Source organism: Tinamus guttatus, unplaced genomic scaffold, assembly GCF_059628265.1.
Source record: "Tinamus guttatus ecotype Peru unplaced genomic scaffold, ASM5962826v1 Tinamus_guttatus_pri_ptg000150l, whole genome shotgun sequence".
Taxonomy (NCBI): Eukaryota; Metazoa; Chordata; class Aves; order Tinamiformes; family Tinamidae; genus Tinamus; species Tinamus guttatus.
The window spans coordinates 8,022,439-8,039,370 of NW_028288684.1; the positions used below are offsets into that span (position 1 = coordinate 8,022,439).

At 39.7% G+C, this 16,932-nt stretch overlaps 1 protein-coding gene across 2 annotated transcripts in view; it reads right to left on the reverse strand.

The window, feature by feature from the left end:
• The window catches only part of NUP58 (nucleoporin 58), a 29,225-nt gene extending 13,077 nt beyond the window's left edge, over positions 1-16,148 (reverse strand). Inside the window, exons 1-12 of one of the 2 annotated variants that reach the window (XM_088522255.1) lie at positions 15,993-16,148; positions 13,007-13,146; positions 11,688-11,723; positions 10,212-10,364; positions 9,135-9,269; positions 8,292-8,402; positions 6,863-6,887; positions 6,342-6,407; positions 5,374-5,548; positions 4,244-4,323; positions 3,806-3,924; positions 1,151-1,233 (exon numbers count right to left, since the gene is read on the reverse strand). In XM_088522255.1, coding sequence (XP_088378381.1) covers positions 1,151-1,233; positions 3,806-3,924; positions 4,244-4,323; positions 5,374-5,548; positions 6,342-6,407; positions 6,863-6,887; positions 8,292-8,402; positions 9,135-9,269; positions 10,212-10,364; positions 11,688-11,723; positions 13,007-13,146; positions 15,993-16,108 — 1,239 coding nt within the window. In that variant the 5' untranslated portion in view covers positions 16,109-16,148. Of the gene's footprint in view, positions 1-1,150; positions 1,234-3,805; positions 3,925-4,243; positions 4,324-5,373; positions 5,549-6,341; positions 6,408-6,862; positions 6,888-8,291; positions 8,403-9,134; positions 9,270-10,211; positions 10,365-11,687; positions 11,727-13,006; positions 13,147-15,992 lie in introns of both variants that reach the window. The other variant, XM_088522253.1, reaches the window with a different exon arrangement.
• Positions 16,149-16,932: the final 784 nt, after the last annotated feature.

The following is a 16,932-nucleotide window of genomic DNA, read 5'->3' on the forward strand; positions in this document are numbered from 1 at the left end:
GCACAAGTTAGTACTACACTGATCTCGGTAGTGAGGAGCCCAGAACATCCCTTCTGCCTCAATCTGCAGCAGCTGCAAAAGAGCTAACACATCTAATACCTGGTTCCAAAAATGAATCAGCTAAAAGCAGCACAAGTCTGATGAATGAATACAAAGTCAATCAATTTCAGATCAAACATGGAAGAGAGGAAGGGAAAAAAAGAACAAAAAGAAAACCAGACAAAAACCAACCAACCACAACCACCTCTTTGAGCTGTAATACAATGAATGGCCACCCCGAATGCAGCCACGAAGCCTCAAGAATCTAGTCCCTACAACATCCCCAGCTTCCTTCACTTTTATCCAGCAGCACTACTGTAGAGAAGATTCTGCAGAAGACAAACAAACCAGCTTTACCAGAGCTCTTCACATCAACAAAACCACTTAACCTCAGATAGCAGAAAACAATCCCAAACACTTCTACTTTCACCAAGGCCTTTCCTTATCAAGGCAGCAAGGAATCTTTCTTGGGAAAGATTAGAAGGTATTTCTCCAGTATACTCAGAAGTGGAACACAAAGCTCAAGCTGGAGGCTAGAAGCTCTGCTCCATTTCATAGGGTCCCCCATTGAAAAATAAGTTGAATTTGACTCCTCCGAAGCTTTGCAACATCTTTTTTTTTTCTCATAACTTTTGTATACACACGAATTTCCATAAAAATTGGGGTGAAATTGGAAATACATTGTTCACCAAAAAGCTCTGATATGTAAGGTTTTTAACATATGATTATCTATTTTTTTTCTGCTACCTATTTGAGTAAGAGCAGATTTAGATCATTGTTGCTTGAAGTTAAAAGGCAAAGCAGGCAAAGAACAGAGCATAAAAGCATCAGCTCAAAGGCAGAAGTTAAAACAGAAAGGAATTAGATAAAAAACATTATGCAACCTCAATTATTATGGTCACTGTAGAAGAATCCCAATAAGCCCACTTCAGCTGAACAAAATAACTTTATCTGAGCACTTCTCTGGGGCAATTGCTTGGGATTTTCTTTTTAAAGCAACAGTTTCACAAGCAAAAAGAATAACTGAAGGTATATATTATTTTTTTCCTCTAACAAATGCTGCTCTGTAGTTCTTTCACTGAATAAACAGGAACACATTAGAACAACATACCTTTACGTTTTCATGTATTGATTGAAGTTGGGCAGCTAAAGCTACAAATGTTTGATAGATTTTCTGCATAGCCATAGATAAATCTGTAAGAGGCATACAAAATATTGGTGAATGACAATCTTATTGCCAGGGGAACAAAAAAGACCCCTCTCTCCTCCCCTATTTATAAAGAAGTTTGATAAAAACCTACAAACTCACATATCGGAAAACAAGAAAATGCATGAGAACAAGTTAATATCTATAAAACAGAATGAGTAGTTGGGCAGTTTTCCAGCAGTATAGGACCACTTTTTTTCAAACGTATCTCTCAGGGTTTAACTATGTTTTGTAAACTACTCTCCTGTGAATCCTGTAACCCTTTGAAAATGTGTACGTATATATGTACACACACAGAAACACACCAACTTTCCCCACTATGATTCTGTTATTTAGCAAAACGAAAATAAGTTTAACTTAATTTTATCCAAGTTTTCATTACACAGGAACATTTTACCTCATTGGTTATAATATAAACACAGTTGGATCAGATTTTCTTAATGTTGTACATACTTTCCCAACCCTTCAAAGTTAATGCACAGTTAAGCGTTCGGTTGATTTTGCAAGAGATAACAGTGATGGAAACTTTACTTGCATTTCTAAGGCATGATTAACAAGCCTCACAGGACCCCTTTTACGCTAGCTCTGCCCACAAACATATTGTGCTCATTAAACTGAGAATGACACAACGGGGAGCTTTGTTACCTACTGCAGTCTTAGACATAGGGTATCCTACCTCCCATCTAGCTAGAGGATGGTTTTCAGTGCACCCACCTAATGCAAAGCATCACAATTAAAGGGAAACATCTCAAAGCTTTGGCAAAATGAAGGAGCTGCTACCAATCAAACAGACAAAAAACCCTCCACTTTCTCTGAACGAAATACTGACACAAGGCGCCTACGTGGAGGAAGTGTTGACCTGATCTTTCTTTGGGGTAAGATGAGTTCCTGCACATCCTCCAGAAGAGGCATAAGCCACTGTGTGGTCATTAAGTCTCTAAAGGGCTACAGGTTTGTCAATGGCTCTTGAACTGAAGGGGTCTGCCCTTCAAAAGAAAAAAAATCTCCATTATATTTTGTGTTTCTTTTGCAAAGAGAAACACTGGGGAAGAAGTCTACAGAGATGCAAGGCCAGCAGTATCTAACAATGCTCAGGCTACAAGCTCCAAAGACAGGAAACTATTAAAACTGACTTAAACTCTCACAACATTCTGGGCCATGATTTCTTGATTCTCCCTCTATGGTAAAGGAATAGTGACCACATCCACAGAACAGTACAGACTAGATCATCAGTCTACTGTGTTGCCACTTATTACATAAGTTTTTAGTTTACAGCAAACCTTGCTGAAAAGGAGAAGAAAATCCCTGAAGACATCACTTCAGTAGTCTCAGTGGGCAGAATCCTATGGAAAAGGGCCAGCATGCAGCAGATTTCCTTGCTATCAGCTAGGTCTGGAGAGTTCCCTTGTCTTTGGCACACGGCGTGTACCCTTTGTCACAAAAATATATGCACTTGATATCAAAGCTTACAGATGACCAAGTAATCAAAAAGCTAAGAGCTCCTACGATCACAGTAATAATAGGAAAGCAGAAGCTACAGGTCAGAGGTCAAGAATTCTCCCAAGATTGGATGACAGAACTAGATCTTCATCGCCTGAGAAAAAACTTGCAAAAAGCACTTTCACGGGGAAACGAAACTCATCTACAGCAATGAAGACACTCCCCATCTTTCATAGATAAGCACTTCTGTTGTGCAAAGACCTCATCTTAAAGCAGGTGGCAAGGAAATTTGAATTAACGAAAGGAGTTGGGAGAAGGAAGGAAGATGAGAAGAAAGGTAATAAAAAAGAACAAGATCAAAAACCCAAAATTCTTGCTGTTCCATTAACCATAAAATGCAGGCCGTAAGAATCTCCTGTGTCTTATACATGTAATGCAGAAAATGAGACAAAAGATGTTTAGAAACAGCACAGAATCAAGGGACTAAGCAAACCTGAATTGAGTCAATGAGAAACTGAGTAGGAGGAAGCTTGTTTAGGAGCTCCTCAAGAGCATAAAGGAGCAAATGTAGATGGACTGCATAACCACTGCTAGAGGACAGCCCAAAACTCCAGATCAAGTGTTTGCAAATCATATCTTAGAGGCACCCCCTGCCCCAAAGAGCCCCAAGTTGCCATTCAGAGCCTCTATGCAAGTGTCAGCTAAATCTACAGAAGGTCCAGACAACCTTGTTTCTTCTGACTCACTTTAAGGTCTCGTACAAGTGGGAGGCATACTGTGCTTCCTGGTTATTTCCTATTTTTTCAGGAGTTCAGAAGTTAGGAGTTTTATTCATAGGCACCTAACATCTTTCTGGTACCAAAGTTCTACATAACACAAGCCAGGCTTACCAGCTGTATCTCAGAAAAGATGCAACTTAAAAAGCTCAACAATCTATCTGAACTAAAGGCTAAAGCTCCACATCTTAACACTGTGGAACTCCAGTATTTATCTGAACATTTATTCACTTTTTAAATTACTATTAGCATTCCTTATTGAATGTACGGAAGTAACTGTAGAATTTTTCCTACAGATCTGAAGGTTTTTAATTTTTAAGAAGCATGAAAATCTGAACCTTACCTTGTGGAGTTATATGTGAATTGTTTGCTTGAGTAGCAAGGTGATTTTCCAGTTCTTCTATTTGTTGCCTGTACTGTTGCAGCTGCACTTCAAATTGCTCAACCAAGATTCTGAAGTAGCTAAATGTGTAAAACAATCATATCATACAATTAAACTTACTAATTTGACATCTGCTTTTATTCTCAAATCTACAGTAGCTATTAATCTTCTTTACATTACTTACAACGGGTGCATGTAATGTGACATTCTCCTCCCAGTAATGGAAGGAGAGCAAGGATTGTATTTTCCACATAAATGTGGAAAACTTAATGGACAAGCTGAACTAAGTATGGAAAAACAATCAAACAAAATATATTGTTTCCATGAAGCATTCAGTACACATTAAATAGTCAACTTAAGAAGTTACATTGACTACTCTTACGAATAAGGGTAACTTACTCTGCTGGGGCTGTATTTTCATGCTGAAGACCAGGAGGAGTTTTCTGCGTTCTTAGCGCTATTTCTGCATTCTTGAGCTCCTACATAAGTAAGGAAAATAAAGAAATGAGCTTTTGTTTAAAAAGAAAATAGCTACAATGGTATAGGTCATTCACTATACCAGTGAAAATTGAAAGCTCATTTTCCTTAAATACTTAAGATTGTTATAAAATCTGACCAGAAATTCTTCAAAGAATAGACTGAGAGAGGGTTGGAGAACTGTAAAAACAACAGAACTTCAGAGAAGGAACAAACAACCTTTTAGTCTGAAAGCATGCTGAGCTCCAGGAATTTTAGGAAACACTGCACTGAACAGCCAGCTAAAGTTTACCTTCTAATATACTTCAGAAATCCCCACATAATTACTGAAGACTGCTGGGCAAGAGTGGCAAGGAGGTAGGAGTAAAGTCAAGCACAAGGAAACAATACATCTTAAGGGGAATAGATGTTCAATAAAAACATTTACTATGTCGCAAAACGCTTTTTCAATAGAATCTTCCTTGTGATCTTTTTCATGCATGTACACTTCTTTCCAACACTTTACAAAGTACTGAACACACAATATGCTTATTTATTTGCAAATCAAACCATTTTCACATGCTGGTAATAAATTAAGATCTGAACTGTTTCATCTTAAGGAAGTCCCTTAAACGTAAGTTGAACCCAGACTGGTACGCAGGTACTTACAAAGGAAAATGCAGATGGCTGGGAAGAGTTCTGATTCAAGTCTTCTAAAAACACTAGCAATTGTTTAAGACATTACAGTCCCTGAAGTTTTGCTGTTTCTTAAAGAACATCAGAAGAAAACATGTACTTGCACCTCTGAGGCATGTTCTTACAAACAAGCCTTTGCTGAACACGCAACTGGAATTGAACTAAAGTGGGCAAACATTCTTTTCAGAATAAAGGTCACCCAACTGCTGTTGTACCTGACAACCATGATATTTCACTCAGTCTCCCAAGACTCGTTCTTTTTTTCAATTTTACAGCTGTTTTTGTCAAGATACAGTTGAGTTTATTAGCTTGACTTTTTATCCTAGATTAAATAACACACGCAAATTTGAGTTAACAGAACTTGTAGTCAAGCGTACCTGTGCAGTTTCCATTTTCAATTTGTCAATATTAAGAGTGTTTCTCTGTAAACCACTGGCAACTACAGACAGAAGTTGTTTCAAAGCTTTAATATCTTCCTGTACTTTAAGCATTGCTTTAGAGGACATTCTACTAATTTCTTCCTGAACTTGTTTTTGTTCTTTCACAAATTTCCTAAGGAAGAAAAAAAGAGAAAGAACATGTATATTATGTTACTGAAAGAAGCCAAGTGTTTATAGTTTGGGTATGTTAGTTGGATAGAGATGAAACCAATCTTTCCAAAAATCAAACATTGCATTATAAAATTAGTGTATATTATAGTATTAATTTTGGGATACTAACAGTCGAAAACAAAACCAGTAACTTAAATACCAGTTGTTTACATGTTACACTGTCTCCTGACAAACAAAGCTTATATCTCCATTTATTAAATATCTAAATGCAATTACTATTTTGAACTCCCACTGACAACGAGCTTCTTTACCTAGTCTAAAATCTGCCTCCTCCTACCTGAGGGAGGGCCGTTTTGCAGTTTTTTTTCCCCCCCCTCACAAGACCCACAAGTGCATATGAAAATGCTCAGTGATCACTATGCACACACACAACAGGCTTAGTACTTCCTGGGAGAGCTGGACCAGCTTCTAGGAGCTTATTTATTACGCACGCACACTTCTGTAAAGGCACAGAAAAGGTGGCTGAAGATGACCACTGCCCATGACAAGTAGCTTCAGCTACTAGAACCAACCATCTACTTTGATCCCAGGTTAACATGTCAAGAGGCTTTGGGCTGGGTAAGCTCTCCTGCACACAGCTGGCAACATCCTGGTCTTGCTAAAGAGCACTGACAGTACAACCTACTTCAGCTATTCAACTGTTTAAAAAAAAAAAAAAAAAAAAAAAAAACAACAGGCAACAACACACACACCCCTCCCCAAGGAAATCCCCACAACCCTACAATGCTACTTACTGTAGATTTTCTACATCTTGGCAGATTACTGGAGGTAGATTTTCATCCTTTAGCGCTTTACTATCTCTGTAAAGAGACAACAAATGCTTACATGGTGCTTTAATACTGCCAAACATTTGTCACGTGATACCTAAGCAAAATTAAAACTCAAGTGAGCAATTATGCAAGTTTGCACCTGTTATATGTACATTGTAACTAGTAATAATTTAAATTAATGCAAACAAGCAATAGAGGCTCCTTCAGCCTTCAATCTTGTGCAAGCATCCTAAGCATTTGCTGAAGAGATATTCCGAATACTGTATAAGTCTACAGCTGAAGTCAGATAAGCTCTAAGTCTCATATTTGATGGGGAAACAGCAATTGATATTGGAAATGATGAACCACCATTACTGAATTATTCACATTACAGATGCTGTTTATTTACATTTATGCTTTTTTTCCCCCAAGACTGAATAGCCACCATATTAAATGTAGCTGTTTTCTAATAACTCAGGGAAAGCAGAGAAAATCTTAGCACTTACTCTGGTCGTGCTCCTGCTTTGTCATCTAGAAAATAAAAATTGTAGATCAGAAAAACAAAACAAAAAACAAAACAACTGAGGAACTACCAAGCAAAACAACCTTAATGGGATGTTTTTAAAGCAAGAACTAAAGACTCATCTGTCTTATTTCATAAGAGGAAAACACTGTACTACCCATAAAAGAGTATGTAATTTATTCTTTCACAGACAAGCATCCTTTCATGAGCTAAGCTGGTAAGACATATGGTAACAAAACACCTGGCACAAGTGAGTGTTGAACAATCCAACACAGATAAATGAACAACTGCAGTTGTGCAAAAAAATCTGTCCTTTCTTATGCACCCACAAGCAAATTACTAGATCCTGCACCCACAAAACAGCTCAAAAGTCCACGCACAGTTTCCTCCTCTTAAATATCAGGGTAATGAAGGTTTGGGGAAGAGACTTCCTCAAGAGCCCTGCTATTGCACATGTCCAGCAATAAGAAGCAATACCTTCAGTTCTGTAAAACCTTGTTAACTACCACTTATGGCTACCACAAACTAGGCACGTGTGGGCCTCGCACCCAAGGTGCCAAATGCCTTTCTTGATAAGGGAATGAAGTTTAACACAACTATTATAAACAAAAAGCCATGACTATTTTAGTTAAGGTCCAGGTCAGTAACCACATGTTGCAACTTTTACATGTCCATCCACAAAGAAAAACACACACTCAGGAAGACCAAGACCTGGGCTGGTCCTCTTCTGGTTAGATGCAACTTAAACGCGCACCTCTCTCTCCCCCACCAGGTTGGTCAGCAGGCTAAGACAGCACCTCTCCACTATTCCTTACTCATTTTGGAGCTCTGCAAAAGCAAGACTCCAAAGCTACCATGAAGGTAGATTTTTAGTAACGTTTTAACAACCTGCAAGAACCTAGTAGTACTGTGGTCCAGAAATATAACTTCAAAAAATAAGTTAGGAGTGAGAATGCTTTATTTTGGGGTTTCCTTTTTTTTTTTTTTTTTTTTCCCCCCTCCTCTCTGCTCCTTGACATCGAATACAGCTGAAGTACTTCCTTTCTAACAGGCACTTTTGGCATTGGCAACATTCTTATGCACAGCTCTGCTCCCCCCTCTAGTGGCCATTGGATATCGCTCTGGAAATCCAGCTAGGCATTTCAGACCCCTGCTCTTCAGTCTGATCCTCAATTATACATATTAACTAATACACACACGTTAAAAACATCGCAATTTCAACCAAAATCTTATTATTCTATGCAACTGTAGTATCTGAGAGTTAGAGAGGAAAAAAATGTGTTAAAATTGATTTTAATTCTGCATTCCTAACAAAACCAGGTAGTGCCTACATTGTAGTGCTCTGATATTCCCCACTAGGGTTATATATAGAATGCCCTATCAGTCACACACATTTTTAAAAAGAAACTTACTCTTTTTGTCTGAAGAGCTACTAAAATCAATGCCACCAAGACCTTCATTACCAGTAGTTGAAGGAGCTGCAGTTGTCCCCAGAGTCAAACTCAAAGCATTCTGCCCAAGCCCTACAGTACACCCAGAAAGTATTTCAGTATTTAAAATACATTGGAATAATCAGCATTTAAAACTAAAAGCACAGATTACCTTGCTCATAATTTTAGGGGCTATTTATTACATCCAGATTAAAAACACATGCAAAAATACAAAATAGAAGTTTCATACAACTGTACACAATTGTTTTATATAATTTATTCACGTAACTAGATAGCTAAACTACAGAGCTAACTCATTTAGCAGCAGCAGTATTTTAAAAAACATTATTCCATTTGGAGCTTAAGAGCAGTGTGTTACCAGCACTGCAACACAGGCAAGCAAATCAATTTTTCACGTAAACTGCTTTTATTTCTTCCAGCTCAATGCCTGAAACAACAATACAGAAGGCTGGAGATTCTATTCAGACAAGCCCCACCAAAATAAGTAGTTTCCACCTTCTCCAGAAAGAAGATATGCCATAGTTAATAGAAATACTTGCATAATGCTGCCTCCTTACATTTATTATCAATCAATTTCTTCAAAACAATTTTGGCAATAACAGATTTCCGTGTATTCCCACTAAAAATTTGTAAAACGTCAGTCTCAGGATAAGAAAGCAAGCAATGAGGTCTGTTGTTTATTTACAATGTTTATGGATAGTAACACTGCTCTGCCAACGGCAACACCTAAAAATTAAGATTTTATACAAGCACACATATTACACTTCAACTTTATGGAAAGAAAAAAAAAAAAAAAATCTGCACCTGTTGCTGCTGTGCTGGTATTCTGGAAAAGTGAACCTCCTAGACCAGCTAGGGCTCCTCCTAAGGAAAGGCCTGTGGAGGCAGTTGTGGTTGGAGCTGCTGTACCACCCAAATTTAGTGTAAAACCAGTAGTACCTGCAGGGAACAGAAAGCATCTCATAGCAAACACCACCATTTATAGGCTATCTGAAACTACTGATGAGAGCTATGAGCATTTTTACATAACCGGACAATAACCTCAATCATTTTTTTCTGCAGATTTTCCAGATAAAACCACTAGAGACTGAGTTGCACACAATTTTATTCCACTGTATTTCAGCCTTGTTTAGCCTAAGTTTACCTGAAGCTATATCAAAGTTGAGAGCTCTCCAGAATGCTAGGGCACCTAGAATAAATTTTGTGCCAGGTAGTTCTAAGGGGGTAATGGAGCGAATAGGTACCACCAACTTTTATATATTGACTGGTTCATATTAAAGACTCAAACATTTCACATAAGACAGATGAAACCAAATACTTCACTTCTCTGCTGGAACTGGTCATTCCAGTTTTTGACAAAATAGGGAGAATAAGTAGATGTCCACAGACAGAAAAAGGAACAAAACAAAGGCTGTATAGAGCAAATGTAGACTACCAAGGTTAAGAAAGATAAAGACCAGTCTTAATGATTATCAGACACCACAGAACTTCTAGTACTGCTACCTGCCTGACATTGCACTTCGAGTTACATTAGGAATTTCACACCATAGAACCTTTTGATTTTTTTCGGCCTACAAAATGGGCAAGAATGCCCATTCTAAAATGGGTAGTTTTTCAATTTTTCAAGAGCAGAAGTGGGAAACTTTAAGTGGGATTAAAAATACCAACAAGTTTTAAATGAAGTGTCAGCTTTGCTACCATTTTCACACTACAGATTACATGTTGCTTATATCACATAGTGTACTGCCCTCCATAGGGATTTATTTGTTTAGGTTCACAAACTTAAAACTGAAGTCCAATGTACCTTCCTAAAATATTAAGAAAATAAGTAAATAAAGCACATTCCCTTTTATAATTAAAAAAAACCCAACCCTTTCCTACCTGCTGCAGGAGTTGATGTAAGAGCAGATGAGAGCGAGAGGCCACTTGCTGAGGTAGAAGTGATAGGTAAAGCAAACGGCGTAGCTGAACCTGCAGGTTTGTTAAAGCCTAAACTAAAGCCTGTGGTGGCTGCTGATGTGGTAGCAGGAGTGCCTAAAAACAAGCAAACATCACTCTTAGGTCGTCTGGCAAATAATAATTTAATTCAGCTTTTCTGAACTATTACCATTTAACCACCTGAATATAGCAGCAAGTAAAGTCACATGCAGGAAATGAGAAATCCTAAATGTATCCAGAAAAACTAATCCCTTCAGATTAATTTCAAGCATTTATGTTACTGTTTTTACAAGGCACGCTCTTCCAGCATTCAGAGGAAGCTCAGGGTTTTTACCCTAGAATGTATATGATATTCAATGGTAATCTAAAAAGCTGCTAAAATAAGTGCTCCCACCAAGAGCAGTTTCTAGAAAAATCTCTATGGGATGGGCATACTGGAATCAATGCACATACCTTTTAAATCTGTAAAGAAGAAAAAAACTTGACTATCTATCTATAATACTATAATACTATCTATACTTGAAAGTGTTCAAAAATCACAGCTAAAAGTAAAGCAAACAAAGCTTCTATTTACACTCACTTCAGCCTATGAATACATTTTATGTTGCAAAATCCACATTCTCAAGCAAAGCACAAGTGTGCATACACATTCACCAGTGACCATAACCATAAATTTAGCAATCTCAGTTAACCGCTCTGTGCATGTATTGGATAACATTTGGCTACTGAAAAGAATGACTGTTGTCCTATGCAGCAGAGAAAAACACATCTTTTTACATCATGTATTCTAGTTTATCCCCTTTTCCCTCCAGCATTTCATTTGGTTCTATTATACAGCATTATTTTCCTACTTATCCATGGAGTTGCTTCCAAACTACCTGGAGAGCAATCTATTTTGTAGTCCTCCTTCCACCTCCAAAACTGTGATACTGTCAAGCTCAATCTTTCCTCAAACCTTAACACGGTTGTTATATTGAAATATTGTAATATTTCTAATGACAGCTGATGGAGTCACTAAAGATGCATTAAAGAAACAAAAGGCATATATTCCCTAGGTCTCTTCCCAATTCAATCCTCCTTCTTCTTCTACATGAAGGAAATACTGTACAGTCCTGTAGAGAATAATGTTTTGTGATGACAGAACAACGTTTCAGCACCAAGCAAAGCAGTGCCCAGAACTGCAGAGCTCCACTCTGGCTTCCTGCCTTAACTTCAGTCCTGCTGACCCGAGTTCAGCCGCAAGGCACGGAGAAGCACCATTAATTACACATTTGTCTCTCTTTAGTACTAAAGGCTGCCATTGACAATGAGTAAAAATCTCACACACTACTCCTGACTTCCCACATTACAAGAGCTGTCTTTTTTTTTTTTCTTCCCCTCTTTGCCTGTGTATCATTAATATCCAAATTAGGTCCTTACCTAGTGTCAATCCTGTAGCAATCGTGGTTGCTGTTCCTGCTTAAAAAAAAAAAAATACAATTAAGACTAATTAAGATCAGAGTGGCTTTCACGATAGTAAAAAATATCATACAAAACACTAAAGCAATATGAGTTTATATATAGCCTACCATACAGGTTAAGTTTCTGTGTAGTATGTTGAATGCAAGAGTCTCTAACACAAGAACCAGTATTTGTAAGCTCCAGTAGCACAAAATTGATTTATTTAAAAAACATAATATTTATTAAAATAAGAGTCTGTTAGCAGCATAGCAAACTGCTTGAAATTGAAAAGAAATTGAGGTAAACAAAAATATGGAGACTAACAATGGTATATTCCCCCCGCCAACAGGATGATAGCACATAGATCAGAGTCCCAAGTCATCTTTGCATCTTTAGTTTAGAGTTTCTGCTCCATGATACTCCAGATGATTTTGAAAGCAGTACTATGCAATTCCAGATTCTAACAAAAGGTTGATCAGAAAACCAAAACATCCATTTGAAGATCAAAACATTCAGTAGCGCAAAATAAAAATTACATCAACATTAGTTTTAATACATTAAGACAGGTTTAGTCCACTGTTTAAATTGCTTCTAACAGCAGAACTTCTAAGAACCAAACTATCCACTCAGGTGAGCAAGAAAACAAACAAACAAAACAGACAATATTCTCTAACAATACTGGAGAGAACGTAAAATTCTTCAATTGAAATATATTTTTTCAACAGAAGCTAGGAAAGTTTAATTGTTTTGCAATTTGACTTTTGAAGATATTCACAGACTGAAGGCCTAAGGAAAAAAAACATGAATTCATTCGTCTGGATAGTTTTTTTGATAAAATCAATCAAATAAACAAGAACAGAACAAAATCCTCCAACCTTTTTAACAAAAAGCTTTAGCAAGTGTATAATTTTGAATACTGAATTACAACTCCTTTAGTGATTTTGAGGATACTTAAAATCAAATAGCAGTTTGAAGTCATAGTTTCAAGCATTCTGGATGAAGAGTTAAGCTTTTTAAAAGACAGAGGAGTCAAAATGAGACAGTTTACACACATGCCCAGGTATGTTTTTTTGATAACTACATTTGCATTTTGCAGCATTGGCGCTGCATACATCCTGATTACTCAGCTTTTAAACTGTTTTGTAAAAAGGCTTTACAAACTATAGATGAAATGACCAGTGAACTACTATAAAAATCCTCCACCAGTGGATTATGATGACCCCTGTTTTGTGTGCTTGTTTCTTCCCTCGTTTATTTAACTTTCTGATTTGTTATGAAAATAAAGCCTCTTTTCCTACCTGTACTGGTACCTCCCAGTGTAAAGCCTGTAGTTGATTTTGATCCAAAAAGTCCAGTTCCAAAGCCCACTGAGGGAGCCGATGTAGTTGCTGTAGCAGTGGAAGATCCTAGAGTTCCAAAATTAAGTCCTCCTGTTGAGCTATTACAAAATAAAACTATTAGTTTTTCAATTTTGTAATTATTATTTTAAATTATTACTATCCAAGTAATCTTTGTTTCTCGTGTTTTCATTCAACTTTCCAGACAGGTAAAATGAGTTGGGCGAGAGGCACTGAATCGGAGCTCACTCCCTGACAACTACAAGCCTGCAAGAAGGAGCTCATCTTCCCACTTCCTTCCAGAGCCGCCTGGCTCACACTGCCTCCCTGACCCTTACTCCAGCACTTGTTTAGCTCCTTGCTGAACTGATTCACCTTGCAAGACCAACAAAAAAACCTTCCAATGCTCGTCTCTTTAAACATGGCAAATTATTCTCCCTGAACTATGGAAATGGAGGAAAAAAGAAAAAAAGCTAAAAGCCAGAGGCACTGCAGAGGCTACAGTAACAGACAATCCTGCATGGCTGGGAGCAGGAACATCTTTTCAAAAGAGCTTGCCAGTCCAAAGAGGCACTGCTAACCTCACGTGCAACATTATTTCATTTTGAAGTGCTAAGCATGAAGAGATGCACCTTTTATCAGAGCAGCCTTACCACATTTTAATCAAGCAATGTAGGTTCTAAAATTCCTTTTCTAACCAAATGCTATCCTTACCCACAGATGCAAGCTACAGAAGACCCACACCTACCTTTCTTTCCTGCCAATATTCTGTGCAATTCAATTATGAAAATGAACTCCTACAGCTCTTATCACAAAGAGGAAGAAGGAGGGAACCAGAGTTCAGCAGTGTGAGCAGAACTAAACATATTTGCTTTACTTGGGATAACTAAAAACACTGTATTACAGTAAACACTGGAAAAGCTTTATATACAGCAGAGAATGTATCCACATTACTGTACAAAGATTCAGGGAACACAGTAATTGTCATTGTCACTAATGAAATTCACAGTTATCAGTAATCAAATGAGTCTAATAAACTTTTAGGTTTCAGTTCTTGACAACATGAAAATGACAATAGCTTCTGGCTGCCATTTGGCAAATCCTTCTGCAAAGGAACAAGTTTCTAGAATCTAAGCTACATCTATAAACTCAAACATTGATGCTGTAGTCTGCTTTCAGCTGCTGGTTTATGAAAAAACTAAAAGTCCTTTAATGACTAACATAGACTAACAGTAGTCATATTGCCTTAATCCAAAAGTCACCACTTCAGACATTGTTCTTTTGTTCCTTCACCACTGACTTTCATATGAAGGTAGTGCCCATATATAATGACCTCTTCCGCCCCCACGCCCTCAAAAAAAAAAAAAAAAAAAAAAAAAAAACACACACGAACCCCACAACCATATGCTTAACATGAGAAGTTTTGGAAACACCTATACAACTCACTGGTTAAGCTCTGTGAGAGTTGGTGAGGCTTTGCTAGCATAACTCCCCAACCATACAGAAGCCAAGTAAGCTTTGCTAAGCTTCAATCTGCTAAGCTGCATTAACATGACGTGACTGCTTCTAAACTGTAATGCAAAACCTCGTTTCTCTTGGTAGATGACAGCTGATATTTCTCATCTTTTCCAGCAGAGAGAAAGATGATTTTTACATGATTAAAAAAAAAAAAAAGTGGTAATGTTCTGGCCAGCATCAGAAAGCACAGGGCAGTTACTGCTCAGAGGGATGGAAGGAAGAGCAGTTCAGGTCACTCAGGTCCTAACTCTAATTTAGCAAAGCAATGCACATGCCATAACTGCACCTGAGAGAACTGATTAAAAAAAGAAGTGTAACTACCTGAACCTGATACTGATGCAGAGCAGAGAGTGAGGCTGACACCATACAGGTGTTAGGCTGTATGGACCAGTGATACGTGTGCTTGGCCTACCCGGGAAATCCCTTTCTGTGAACACACAGCAATGCAGCCTTACTCAAAGTTTCTTACAGTCTCACACATGTTTGCAAACAAGCCATCCCACTGGGATATTCAGGATTCTAGTACAGCTCAGCAACAGTAAAAAGGCCTCTTCCTCACTGATACTCCTTGAGCAATAGCCCAGAATTTTCATCATGCTTATAAAAATATTTGAATAAAAATATGCAATATGCTATACCTATTAAATAGTACCTGCTAAACAGTAACTTTTTAAATATTTTACAGAAAAACAGGTTAATAAAAGAAAATTAAAAAAATATTCAAGTCCAATGTGCAGGGCTTGCACCAAGTCTAGCTTAACAAAATAAGCATCTTCCTTTGTTTTGCAAGCCATTGAAAAGGTTGCTGAATTAATCTTTTTAAATTGGCTCATTTTAATAATAATAAAAAATGTCTTAGAATAGCATAAAATAAACAATTACTGGGTGTGTGTGGGGGGGAGGGAACTGAAGCCCAGTTTACAAATGTACTCAGTGTACTCCTAAATATGCCATGGTAACATAATTGAGAGCAAAGAGACTGAAAGCTTGTGCTCTCACGCGGGAGCTTTCAGAAGGCAGTACTTAAAAGTTACTGTTTTGGATCCCCATGGTGCATTCCTCTTCCCTCACGGTATCTGTGCATCAGGCCTAGTGCAGCCACCCGAGCCGTTCAGCCCACACGAAGGTGACGATTAATTGGGCTCGATCAGGTAGGGGAAGAGCTCGCAGAGAGCCCCCATGGCACAACGGCCCTAATCTCCAAGAGAGAAATACAGTAAAGAAAATACCCTCTGCTAGGGCAGTTACTTGCAAACGAAGATCAAAACCAGGCAACTAAACCACCCCTCGCTCTCATTCTGAGGAACCCGAGTGACGCCGTTAGCACAGAGACCCTTTTCCTGGCCCCGGCCCGGCCCCCTCGCCCCCGCGCCACGTGCGGCCGGGCCGCGTGCGGTCCCGCGGGGCCCGGGCAGCCTCGGCGCGGTACCTCGGCGTGGCGGCCCCGAAGGAGAAGCCGCCGCCCCCGCCTCCTCCTCCCGTGCCGGCGGCGGCGGCCGCCGCAGAGCCCAGAGTGCCCGCTCCGAAGGAGAAACCCGCAGACATGATGGCGGCGGGAACGGCCGCAGAGCGGGGCCCGGAGGCGGCGGCGACTGGCGGGGAGGGCGGCGCTGCCCCTCGGTGCGGGTGACGCCCGCGTGCCCCTCAGCGCTGCATGGCGCCCGGCGGCAGCAGCAGCTCCGAAGCGGCGGCAGCAGCGCCGAAGCGGCGACGGCTCCGAGCGCGGGCGGGCGGGCGCCTCGGTCCCTGCGCGCGCCTGCCGCAATGCACCACGGGACGGCGGCGGCCGCCTTAAAGCGACAGCGCCCGCGGCTGGGCCTGACGCGCTCGGGTCTGGGTGAGTGTCCCAAGGAATCACCACGCAAGCGAAGAACGTGGGGAAGAAGCGATGGGGGAGCCATGCGATTTTTCTTTTTTTTCCCCCTCTATTGCTGTGCTTTTGTTCTCCTCTCGCCCTATCAGAGACATAGAACTGCTTCGTATTTATAGTGACAAGCTCAGTGTAAAAGGTAACGCTGTGGAAGCACTCGAGAGCGGGTGCAGTGGGAGAACGCAAGTGTCCAAGTGACTAGAAGGGCAATATGAGTGGCTTAGATAACTGATATATTCCCTGGAGTCAAGTCTAGGGCATAGTGGTGGTGAAAGTGCCATAATTAGAAAACGCACGGAAATGTGTGCTCCAAAGCTACTGCTCGAGACCAAGGGGGTTTCTGGATGCGCTAAACCCTGGAAAAACACGGGAGGCGCCTCCTGCGATGGCGCCTGTCACCACCGGCAGGGGGCAGGTTTCTGAGGAGACGCCTCAGGGCGGCGGCAGGGACGGGACGTGCCTCCTCCCGGTGGCCGCGGGGCTCGGCGCGGCGCCTCGG